This window comes from Hemiscyllium ocellatum, chromosome 15, assembly GCF_020745735.1.
Source record: "Hemiscyllium ocellatum isolate sHemOce1 chromosome 15, sHemOce1.pat.X.cur, whole genome shotgun sequence".
Classification (NCBI taxonomy): Eukaryota; Metazoa; Chordata; class Chondrichthyes; order Orectolobiformes; family Hemiscylliidae; genus Hemiscyllium; species Hemiscyllium ocellatum.
The window spans coordinates 33,289,256-33,302,282 of NC_083415.1; the positions used below are offsets into that span (position 1 = coordinate 33,289,256).

At 42.1% G+C, this 13,027-nt stretch overlaps 1 protein-coding gene across 4 annotated transcripts in view; it reads right to left on the minus strand.

The window, feature by feature from the left end:
* The window catches only part of LOC132822743 (extracellular sulfatase Sulf-2-like), a 309,760-nt gene that overhangs the window by 23,628 nt on the left and 273,105 nt on the right, over positions 1-13,027 (minus strand). For all 4 annotated transcript variants that reach the window (XM_060836041.1, XM_060836038.1, XM_060836039.1 and 1 more), the window contains 4 exons: positions 10,386-10,593; positions 7,120-7,348; positions 3,864-3,960; positions 2,749-2,843 (listed from right to left, as the gene is read on the minus strand). In XM_060836041.1, the coding sequence (XP_060692024.1) occupies positions 2,749-2,843; positions 3,864-3,960; positions 7,120-7,348; positions 10,386-10,593 (629 nt within the window). The remainder of the gene's footprint in view (positions 1-2,748; positions 2,844-3,863; positions 3,961-7,119; positions 7,349-10,385; positions 10,594-13,027) is intronic.

Sequence of the window (13,027 nt, forward strand, 5' to 3'; positions counted from 1 at the left end):
ATGCTTTTTTTTTCTATATCTGTAAAATCTCCAACACTCTATTTTTACAATGACAAGTATTCTCTCAATTCTATATACTTTTTTTGTTAAGAACTTTTTTGGTAGCCCTTTGCTAGTTTCTGAATTATTCCCAATCTTCAGGCTTACTATAAACACTATTAGTCTCTTCATTTAATACTTTCGAATCAACATGTTACTACACATCTCTAGAGCAGGTGAATCTTGAACATGAGCATCCCAGTCTAGAGATAGGGATACTACCACTGAACCACAAGAGCTCCCAAAACTCTTATCAGTTAATACTAATCTTAACTTTTCTGACAAGTTACGGATGGGTCTCTCTCTCTCTCACTGATAATTTGCTACTTAGTGCAATATATTCATATTGAACATTTTCAAAGAAACGTTTCCTACTTTTTTTTAAAAAATAAGAGTACATTTTAATTTATTCACCAGATCAAACATGGATAGCTCTTCACTTAGTATCTACAGTATCAGCTCTGTTTAAAATTCTTGTTTTGGACTGAAGGATCTTGCTTTCAAACCTAACTGGTAGCATCTTTCATCTGACAAGGCAAGCAGGAAAATGGCAAGGGCAGAAATTCACACCATTTGTCACCTTCCTGGGTGTGGAAAGATTGGAGTCAGCAAGGTGAATTGCCTAAAAGTAGCAGGTAGCTAATATACCTAGCTACAGGCCTATATTGCAAGTTGCTAGTTGGTCTCTGGATTCTTAGGTGCACTGGGCAACAGTCCAGCAGCCTGGAGAACTCCCCACCAGGCTCTTCTGGCTGTACCTTCCAAACCCACAAACACAATGGTCGCAGTTGCGTTGAAACACGATTGCCCACAAGTTGCCCTCCAAACTTCACCCCATCTTGACAGAGAATACAATCACCTTCCTTACTTGTCATTGGGTTAATATGCTGGAATTCCCTTCCTCACAGCATTGTGCATACCCCTACACCCAAGAACTGCAGTGTGTACAGGCACCTCCTTCTCCAGGGTAATTAGGTAAGGAATCCTGATCTAGCCTACGATACCTACATTCCAAAAATGAATTTTTAAAAAATGGTGACCTGGCCATTAATTCTATTTTTAAAATTTGGAGAGGGGGTTGCCTCCACCTTGAGACATCCTGTCTTCCTGTTAAATGAAAAAGTAGCCTGTCACTTCTTCAGTGCTATTGGTTCTCCAGCCTTCAGTGCCCACCCGCCTTGCTTCATTTGATGGTTCAGCTCACTGGCCAGTAATTGGCCACTCTGGAGAAAGTCACAGGAGGAGTTATTGATCCACATAGAATGTAGGCTTCTGATTCCCATCTGACCTCGATGCCAAGGTCCCAAAGCCCATAAGGAAAGTCCAGCCCATTACAGAATTCAAATACTTTTGTTTTATAAATTAAATCAGAGCGGAGTACTTACGTTTTAGCATTCCAGGTCCCATAAGTAAAAATACATTTATCAAAACCATCTGGGGTTTAAAACACACAGAACCAACCCACTGTGAGCACTGCTTACCCCTGCTCCTGACACTATCCAAGAATTACAGGTGGTGGGAGGTCACCAAATACATTGGCTAAGCAGTAAATTACTAAGCAGTGCAAATTAGAAAACGGGAGGTAAGAGTGCAGAAATGATGGAACAGGCCAGCAGAAAGTGCAATCAGCTTGCAGCACGGTGGCTCAGTGGTTAGCACTGCTGTCTCACAGCACCAAGGTCCCAGGTTTGATTCCAGCCTCAGGCGACTGTCTCTGTGGAGTTTGCACATTCTCCCTGTGTCTGTATGGGCTTCCTCCCACAATCCAAAGATGTGCAGGTTAGGTGGATCGGCCACAATTAATTGCCCAGGGATATGCAGGTTAGGTCACTTAGCCATGGTAAATGTCCCACAGGGTCTTTGTGGGATGCTGTTTGGAAGATTTCTGCATATCTGAAGGACCGTCTTCTGCACTGTAGGGATTCTATATTTCTAATATTTCATGATCCTCCATTAGTTTAAAAGGTGGCTTCCTTCAGAGATTTTCTAGACCTGTTCCACTGTTAAGCATGTGATGTACTAAATGTACAGAGAGCTTTATAAAGAGACCAGACTAATTAAACTCCCACTTCTGGGAATTCTCTCTAAGTCACTCCTTCCCCCGCTACATCAGTCTGGCCAAGTTTGGGAATTCTGAGGATCTGCCTGAAACAAATCCTGGCTGAGACCAATAACAAAGGCCGGTATCCAGCACATTCGAGTCTCAGCAAATTTCTACTTCCTTCATTGCACTCCTGGCAGACACCAGCTGTAGGCCTCTCTACACAGCAGAAACTGGGGTCTATTTAACTAAATGAGGCCTGCATTACAATTCTGTATCATCTAGTGGTCACACACAATTTTATAAGGTGAGCTTATCACAGAAGTATAAGACATAACCCATCACAGTTGACTCTTAGTACTGTTTTTTATAGCTATGGCTGTCATTTTAGTTCAACTCTCACTTTTCTATTCTCAGCATAGGACACGCTAGGTACAATAAAATGAAAGACATACTACTACAACGAGGGTGGCAGTGGCAGCAGAAAGCGGTGAGAGAAACTTATTAATTGACAATCACGTGCTATCATTTTTAATGACAAATAATAATCCATCACCCAAAATGTCTCATGATGTTGAATATATTTGGGAAATCCATATAAAAGTTAATATATGGAAAGAAGACTATCCTAATGACACAATGAAGGAAGCTACAATTCCAAAACGAACCTCATCCTGGAACAGTCACATTCTTCAGGTCTTTTTTTCTTCAAGTGACCCCTGACCTCTCGTAAATTCTTTATTTTAGTTTGAAGTGTTTCAATCTAAGGACAGAGGTAAAGGGAGGATTACCTGCTTATAGCATTCAACCACTGAAAATAAGCTTTCACGTGGTGCAGATTGTACAAAGCAAACTTCTATTTATTACATTTAAAACAATGTGCCAGTCCTCGAATAAAATAAGAAAACCTGAAACAATGCAAAAGTCAGTCAACTCATCAAACCCACAATTTCCACCAGACCTTGCTGGGTTTATCCAGATGTGTAACCTATGCATGTTATTTAATTGAGAGCAGGAATAGCTAGAGGTTGCATTAACAAGGAAGTACTTATGAAAATTCTTCCCCAAAGCCCAAAGGTAATCGAACAAAAGCCTCAAGACCGCAATTTAACAATGGCAAACTACATCACTCAACACTGACTGCAATCCACAAGCATCATTCCAGGTTCCCCGGTAAGATTAGGTTAATATGGTACCAGACAGCATTTTATCATCCTTATCAAAACTTATAACCTTTGATCCAGCCCTTCACCAAGTATTCATCTAGCTCCTTTTCAAATGTGTAATTGACATAGCATTAACTGTTCGGAGCTTATTCCATGTATCTACTGCTCTGTGGGGAAAAAAAGACACAGCATAACCTAAATCTTGCTTGAGGCTTGCTCTCTTTGTACTCGCTCTCTGGTAAAGCTGTCTCTATCACACATTTTGAAGTGTGGAATTTTTTTTCACTGAAGTTATTTGCTGTGTTAATTTGTAAAGTTGTTAACATAATTGATCATTTGATAGTAATACTTGAAAATGTAAATCTAATTGTTCAACATAAAAATTAATGTTAACTGTAAATCAACAATTTATCTCAGACAAAAACAGAAATTGCAGTATCATTTTGATAATTTACAAACTTTTTCTTAACAAAAACATTTTGAACTACAAATTAGACAAGGAAAAAATGATTTAATATTAATAGTCAGTTAATTTGAACCACTGAAATTATTTACATTTTTCATTGGTTTGGTAAATTTCCATGTGAAGTATACCACTAATGATTTCTCTAACTAACCTCATGATCAATGTGTAACTTATGATCCTTCCACGCTTGAAGTGATTTGTACAGATCTCGGTTACATTGAACAGTTTCATTGGCCAATATATAGCACCTATGATAAGAACAAAACAGTTGTTTGTGCAGTTCCCTCTATCAACACTTCACTGAAACATTCACAGAAACCAAGGCACTTAAGGCGATACAAAAGCAGGTGGCCAAAATCTTGCTTCAAGTAATAGGTTTTAAGGAGCATATTAAAAGAGAAAAGAATGGCAAAGAAGTAGAAGAGCTATTTGAAGAGGGAATATTAGCATTTGGGGCCTTGGCACCTGAAGATATAGCTACCAATGGAATAGTAATGAAATTGGCGGACAGAGGCCAGACTTACAGGAACGTTGAAAGGTTATGCGATGAGAAGAGATTATAGACAAAAGGAAATTAAAGACAATGGAGAGAGCTGAAAACAAGGATAAGACCTCGAAGATTACAGTACCATTGAACCAGGAGGCAGCATAGACCAACGAGCATAGGAGCGATAGGTGATTAGGACTCAGTACACCCAAGGACATGGGAAAAGGTTTAGTTGGTCTCAAGTTTTTGGAGGGAAGGTGGAATGTGATAGACTGGCCGGGGGAGCATTGGAGGAGTCAAGACTGGAGGTAACAAGAGCATGACTGCGTGTTTCAGCAGCAGATGAGTTGTGACACAAACAAAATCTGGCAAAGTTATAGAGGCAAAAATAGCTAGTCATGGTGACAGCATAAATTTGCAGTCAGAATGCCACTAGGCGTCAAACGTAGCACCAAGATTGCAAACATTTGGGTTTATCCGTACTGAGTTGCCAGGATGAGGGATGGAGCTGGTAGCGAGGGAATGGAGTTTGTGGTAAGATTAAAACAATGGACTTTCCAATATTCACTGGGAGGAACATTCTGTTCAACCAGTAATGGATGTCAAATAGGAGAAAGTGAGGACTGCAGATGCTGGAAATCAGAGCTGAAAATATGTTGCTGGAAAAGCGCAGCAGGTCAGGCAGCATCTAAGGAGCAGGAGAATTGACGTTTCGGGCATGAGCCCTTCTTCAGGAATGAGGAAAGTGTGCCAAGCAGGCTAAGATAAAAGGTAGGGAGGAGGGACTTGCAGGAGGGGTGTTGGAAATGTGATAGGTGGAAGGAGGTTAAGGTGATAGGCCAGAGTGGGGGTGGGGCGGAGAGGTCAGGTAGAGATTGCAGGTTAGGAAGATGGTGCTGAGTTCGAGGGTTGGGACTGAGACAAGATGTGGGGAGGGGAAATGAGGAAACTGGAGAAATTGTAATTCATCCCTTGTGGTTGGAGGGTTCCTAGGCGGAAGATGAGGTGCTCTTCCTCCAGACGTCGTATTGCTATGGTCTGGCGATGGAGGAGTCCAAGGACCTGCATGTCCTTGGCGGAGTGGGAGAGGGAGTTGAAGTGTTGAGCCACGGGATGGTTGGGTTGGTTGGTCCGGGTGTCCCAGGGGTGTTCTCTGAAATGTTCCGCAACTAGGCGGCCTATCTCCCCAATATAGAGGAGGCCACATCGGTTCAGTGGATGCAGTATGTGTGTGGATGTGCAGGTGAATTTGTGGCAGATATGGAAGGATCCCTTGGGGCCTTGGAGGGAAGTAAGGGGGGAGGTGTGGGCGCAAGTTTTGCATTTCTTGCGGTTGCAAGGTAAGGTACTGGGAGTGGAGGTTGGGTTGCTGGGGGGTGTGGACCTGGCGTGGGAGTCACGGAGGGAGTGGTCTTTGCGGAATGCTGATAGGGGAGGGGAGTGAAATATATCCCTGGTGGTGGAGTCGGTTTGGAGGTGGCAGAAATGATGACGGATGATACGATGTATCCGGATGTTGGTGGGGTGGAAGGTGAGGACCAGTGGGGTTCTGTCCTGGTGGCGATTGGAGGGGCGGGGCTCAAGGGCGGAGGAGCGGGAAGTGGAGGAAGTGCGGTGGAGAGCATCATCAATCCAATCGCCACCAGGACAGAACCCCACTGGTCCTCACCTACCACCCCACCAACCTCCATACACATCGTATCATCCGTCGTCATTTCCGCCACCTCCAAACAGACTCCACCACCAGGGATATATTTCCCTCCCCTCCCCTATCAGCGTTCCGAAAAGACCACTCCCTCTGTGACTCCCTCGTCAGGTCCACACCCTCCACCAACCCAACTTCCACTCCCGGCACCTTACCCTGCAACCGCAAAAAGTGCACAACTTGCACCCACACCTCCCCCCTTGCTTCCCTCCAAGGCCCCAGGGAATCCTTCCATATTCACCATAAATTCACCTGCACCTCCACACACATCATTTACTGCATCTGCTGCACCCGATGTGGCCTCCTCTAAATTGGGGAGACAGGCCGCCTACTTGTGGAACGTTTCAGAGAACACCTCTGGGACACCCAGACCAACCAACCAACCCAACCATCCTGTGGCTCAACACTTCAACTCCCCCTCCCACTCCACCAAGGACATGCAGGTCCTTGGACTCCTCCATCGCCAGACCATAGCAACACGATGGCTGGAGGAAGAGCGCCTCATCTTCCGCCTAGGAACTCTCCAACCACAAGGGATGAACTACGATTTCTCCAGTTTCCTCATTTCCCCTCTCCCCACTTTGTCTCAGTCCCAACCTTCAAACTCAGCACCACCTTCCTAACTGCAATCTTCTTCCAGACCTCTCCGCCCGCACCCCCACTCCGGCCTATCACCCTCACCTTAACCCCCTTCCACCTATCGCATTTCCAACGCTCTTCCCCCAAGGTCCCTCCTCCCTACCTTTTATCTTAGCCTGCTTGGCACACTCTCCTCCTTCCTGAAGAAGGGTTCATGCCCGAAACGTCGATTCTCCTGCTCCTTGGATGCTGCCTGACTTGCTGCGCTTTTCCAGCAACGCATTTTCAGCCGATGTCAAATAATCAATCTGATAATTCAGGACTCGTGGAGGAGTTGAAAGAAGCAGTGGTAAGATCATGTTGCCAAGAAACATCTTCTAAAGGAGAAGTGATAGATCCTCAGAGGACACCAGAGATAATGGTGCCCCCTCCCCATCCCGCCCCGAGATAGGAACAGAAGCTGTTGTAGGAGAGTCTTTTGTATTAGATAGTTAAGAATGGAATAAGGCCAGTGCAGCCAAGTGATGTCACTGAATGCATTACAATAAATGGTACATAGATCATCTTTCTTGGCTTTCCTAAACATTTGGGAAATAGAGGTCAATTAAACAAATGAGGATAAATGCTGCAACTTACTTATGTGTGACTTTAATTGAACTTGGCACAATTAGTTCATTGCTGTTGTCAGTGCCACTGCTTTCACCCATATTCTCCTCTTCCTCATCAGCCACATCATGGCGTTTAGTGACGTTCTTTTGCACAACTGGATCAAATCCTTCATCCAGATCCAGATCATAGACTTCTCCTTCAAGTTCAACAGATACTGAACGGATTGACCTATTCCGTATGTAGCTTTGCTTAAATTCTGAAAATAAATATAAAAACACTCAAAATAGGATCGCGGAGATAAGTGATGTACTCTTGAATCTGTAATGAGCAGACATCAGAGCTTGAAAAACTGAAGTCCTAAACTGCAATTGCAGTCAAATGTGATTACAGATTGGAATGTAAGAGGACTTGATGCAGGGCAAGATTTCACAAGCCTTGGCCAGGCATATTCTCTGGAGGAGAGGGCAGGAAGATAGGGAGGGCCCATGTTCAATATTAAGTCCACTCGCCCCCCAATCTATCCAATGCACATACTCAGAGCAGGGGGCTGGGGAATGGAATTTCAATTGTGGATGTCTGGCCCACATTAGGGGCACCACACAAGTTGAAAGCTACCTGCTTTTCAAAACTCGATTCCCCACCCTACCCTTTACATCCCCACTACCTCTGCTTTTTAACTGACTCCCCACAATGCCCCCTGGAGTTCTAGGACTCCTTACCACCTGAAGCCCCCAGGATTAACATTTCTTGAACAGCCAGCCATTTTCCCTGTACTTCTCCTTGCAGTCCAACGACTGAGCTCTAGCACTGTCAGTACTGTTGGAACTCCTGGTCACTTCAATTAGCTAGGGACTTCCCAGGATGAGATTTCCACCAACTAAGAGATAGAATTCCCACTATCAACCACTTTGCCTGTCATCCCCACCCCAACTCCTTAAGGAGGGGCTTCTATAGAGCATGCTGTTTCTCTGTTGATTTTACTTCCTGGGAGCTGGGTATAAAATACACAGAGCCACCCATCTGACAAAGAAATGGTCCTGCATTGAGAAATTACTAATAGTGGAGTGTATATAGAGGGACCTACGGCCTACATTCATTCTTTTAACATGCACTTCAAAATAACATTTGCCTAGTCATGAGCAGATATGACACCCACTTGTTATGTTACAAGCTGGCTCATTACCAACATTTCAAAAATCACAAGACAGGATTTTCTGCTGCCATTCTGTCCAACATTGAGCTAATTTGGTGTTATCAATAGTGAAAAACCACACCACTGACCAGCACCATTTGCAGTCCTTTTCTCCATAAATTAGGTTGAACTTATCTGCTTGAATATGGGCATGTCTATTAAACATGGTGGTAACGAGGGATGACTTTAACCATGCTATCCCTGGACTATGTAACCATGGTGAGACATGCAGTTTTGCTCGGTCTAGAAAAGGGGACCTAAAACTGTAAATTAAGTAATACGTAAAGCATTATGGGGCATCTCATAACATCTTCATGAATTCTAAACTATGAAGAACTTCACCATTCTCCACCCACCCGCCCCACTCCTCCATCCTATCCTCCTTCCATCTTTGCTTCTTCCAACTTTCCTTAAAGAAAATTGATATTCTGGACAGTAACAAGCTACAGGGAGAGAAACAGGGAATCAGGTACTGGATGTTCAGACAGGCATTGCGCCTAATATGCTGCTTTTTACAAGCGTCCCTACAGCATTGTTCATCAAATAAACTAAAGCCATTTATTTTAGCTCCAAAGGATTCCTACTTGTGCTGTATGCAGATTTGTCTTCAAAATCTTTTGCTTTGCAAAATGGAGAACTGATCCATTATGAAAAAAAATGGAGATCAACTGAAGGAAGAAATAAAAGGGCATGGTAAAGTTAAAAGGATAAAAGTAGATTAGATTTTTTTTAAAATGGAAAGACGAACAGAGGAGTTTGAGGAAAAAATAGCAACATCTATATATGAGATAGCGTGGGCTGACCATTTATTGAAAATAGAGAATAAATAAAACAAAATGGTGAATGCAAGAAGAGAATTGAAGGGAGGGGAGACAGATGAATCTGCTTGTTACTTATTTAAGGGTGTGATACATTTCTAGGTTCTTTTTCCTAACGTTATTGTTGCCAAAGATAACCACTAGATGTCACTAGAATACAGCAATACACAGTTACAGAAAAGCAATTATATTTATTCTGTTGAGCATCTCATGTTTCCCCGAGCTGCTAAGTATGCAGAAGAAGGGCTTTACATCTTTCAACATGGAACAACTAGAATTTATTTTTTCATTTTAAAAAGTGCAATTATATATTGGAAGTTGTAAGCTAGTTTCAATGTTTGAGGTGGGTGATAAAAATCAGGGCTTCAGAAGGTAACATACACAGCAATCTGACTGCTCTGTTTTCTTCTCCCACCTCCACTCCCAGAGCACTAGGCCTTATAGATTTAAACTTCTGGGACACAGTTAAATGCTCAACCCTGACTCAGGTCAAATACCAGCTGGGAGGAGTCAAAACTTATTGGGATCACAGGGGTCGATGGGCATGGGGGTGGCTTTATGAATAAGCCATTCTGTTCGTACTACCATTGGAGTCATAGTGAGTCACAAATGCATCAAGTCATAGAGCACAGAAGAGGCCCTACAGTCCATCAAGTCTACCTTCATTATCTCCATTAATCCTACTTTCCAGCACTTGGCCAAAGCTTTGAATGTTAAGACATTTCAAATGCAGGTACTTTTCAAAGTCTAAGAGTTTTGCCCTCCCAGGCAATGCGTTTCAAATTCCCATCACCCTCTGGGTGAAAAACATTTCCTGCAATCTCCAGTAAAACACCCATTCTTCACCTTAAAGTTATGCTCCTTATAATAAAGGGGAAGAGCTGTTTCCTATCCATCCAGTCCATGCCTCTCATAATCTTATACACCCTCAGTCTTCTGTGCTCTAAAGAAAACACCTCACACTTATCAAACCTTTATTGTGAAAATGCTCCAATCCAAGGAAAATCCTGGTAAATCTCCTCTGCCCATTGTCCAGCGCAATCACTTCCATTCCTTTAGATTAATCTTACATGAACTCAGGACATATATTTCCACTTTTTAAATAAGGTATACACCTCAGTGAGATTATTTTGCTGTAAGGTAAGCTTTCCCAAATTCCAAGCAGTTCCCAAGTTCCATGACAAATTGAGTTGTCATGCTCAATTTTTAAAATGACAAGACCAACTAGGAAATGCTGCCGTTTTGCCTTAATTTTATGCAGTATAAGCCAATCAATGACTTACTTTGCTTGGACAAAATGGTCTGTTTCTGTCGAGCTGCTGTATTAATTTTGGATCCATTTTCTTCACAATCACAATCTCCTCCATCACCGTTGTAATACTTGGACTGGAAGCGATTAGACCTCCTCTTCTCAGATGCTGCTGTGACAGCCATTCCTTTGCACTTATGAAGCCGAAGCTTTCCAGTGGAATCTTCCACACACTGCCATTTCTAGAAAAATTACCACTTTGTTAGATTGTAGCAAATTTCCAGAAAAGAATGAAAATCACCAAACTTGTGAATGACACACACACTGCTCCAACTCTGATTCTTAAAAATAGAGATCCACATGTTCATTTCCAAGCATTAGTGTTTTTTGTAAAAATCCTCTGGGATACCTGTGGCAGGAAACTACATAGATTTTTGTTACTGGAGAAAAAAAAACATTGAAATATTGGGCTGCATAAATCAATGGTTTAGAATGGAGAGGAAATGAAATAATACATCAAGTCAGGTTTCTTTTCTGCTTTAGATTCTATCGAGCAAACATTCCGAAGTGTTTGTGGTTTGCGGTCTAATAGCTTCTATAGTTAAATTCTTTGATGATAATTATTATCTGGGTTTTTGTAGGAAAAAGTGTGACTGGGATAAGTCACCCAATGACTGCTGGGCTGATGAAGCAGCATTTTTTTTTAAACTACTTGAGGGAAGGAAAGATAAATCTGAGAGGTGTATGTATCAATTTAAAGGTGACATGGTTACCCAGAGCACTGTTCCATTAAAGAGCTAAGTGGATATATGTACAAACAGTCTATACAAATTCATTGAGCAATTTTCCAGTCAGCTGTCCAACTGGAGAAAAATATTTGTCTGAAAGATGGGACAAAAGTCAAAATTATGAAAATAAGACTCCTCAAAAAAAATTTCAAAATTTCAAATTTGAAAGTGATAAGTGTTTGACATCCTTTTCAGGAAGTCACTGATGTTACATGATCCAGAGAAATACAGTTCACTAGATCGTGAGGAAAGGAAAACAATTGCAGGAGACTAAAATTTTACTTGATTTTGATGAAGTAAATTTGTGATCCAACTTTTAACACACATGTACACAGCACTCCACTTATCTTATGCTTTACATTGAGAGACTAATTAGATCATCCTAACTTTTATCCTAGCTCATTTTCTAAGTGCAAGTATTGAACTAAGTCCCTGAGACATTCCCATGTCTAGTGGCACAAGCCAGACAGAGCATATGCTTTTGTTTGTTTCGATAGCTAGTTTCTCCTGGAACAAATTACTAGCCTGTTGTCAGAAGTTATAGTTTGAGATACATCGAGCATGGCTAACCAGGAGACTGTCCTATTCTTACCATCTGACTAAGCATATTAGAAGACTTTACAGGTTGATAATCGCTTGGAAATGTTATGAGCAGAAATTTCAAGGACTTAAGTGGGAATCAAACCCAGACCTTCTAGTTCAGAAGCAAGGACACACCCACTGTGCCAATGATCTCCTTCCTACCCCACATAAAACTAAATAGAATACTCAGCCCCAAACCACTGATTGCAATAAGGTTACTTTGTGCAGCCTGCTCATTTGAATGATTTTGGCATTCACCAAGAGCAATCTGTAGTATTCATTGTCTGGATATATCAGCAGGAAGTCTATATCATGCATGGCTACCACCATGGAACTTAAAGTTAGCCTGTGTCATTTAAAAGAGGTGGTGAGTTGTGGTTGGAGCAGTCGCTTAGACTCACGACTTGGGAAATGGTGATGGGTGACACAACAGGGCAGAAGGCAGGCCCCAAGTTGTTTGAATGCTGCACTGGAGGCCTTGGTGCAGGAGGTGGAGTGTATCAGATGGGAAAGGCAGCCCTCGAGTCACTAAAGGCAGTGAGATCAGACAGTTGCAGAGATCAATGTCAAAAGAGTCAAGCCATGAGGATCTACATACAATGACAGCAGTTGCTCAAAGATTTCAAGAGTGGCTAAAAGTTAGTGAATGCATCTTCAAATTCCACATCCCAATGGATTGGGTCAGTCATTGCTTAGATCACCACGCTCCCAACATTCAGCAAATAACAATCTCCTTTTACAACTCTTAACCAATATTCATTGGTCTCACCTCTCACTCAGACACTCAGCATTGCAGTGACTCTAAACCATATTTCTTTATTCAATGATGCATCTGCTGACACCTCAAAGCACAGTGGCACCAAAATCTCAATTTCTTTTTGGTAAGGAGTGCTAAAACCCAATGAAAAGCAAAAAATAATGATAAAGAATATTACTTGGTGAAAAAAAACTTTTAAGCAAGGTCTTTTTTTGTAATTAGCTTTATATTGCACAAGTGCAAGTCTGAAAATAAAGAGTTTGTGTCGCTGAAATTTATTGAGCATTGGTGTCAGGAGATACTACTATTCTGGCATGGGACATGGGCATCACTGGCCAGTTTTTTTGGTGGTTTCTAATTGCTCGGGTTGTGATGGTCAGCCTGTTTCTAGAAGCCACAGCACAAGGACTGCAACAACTCAAAAAGTTAGTAGATATCAGCTCAAGATAACGAGGGACAAACCATTCCAACAATGCCCATATCTCATGGCCAATTTTTTTTTAAAAAAAGCTTGTGAATGGGGACTTCAGGTTCATCCTCATCTTCAAG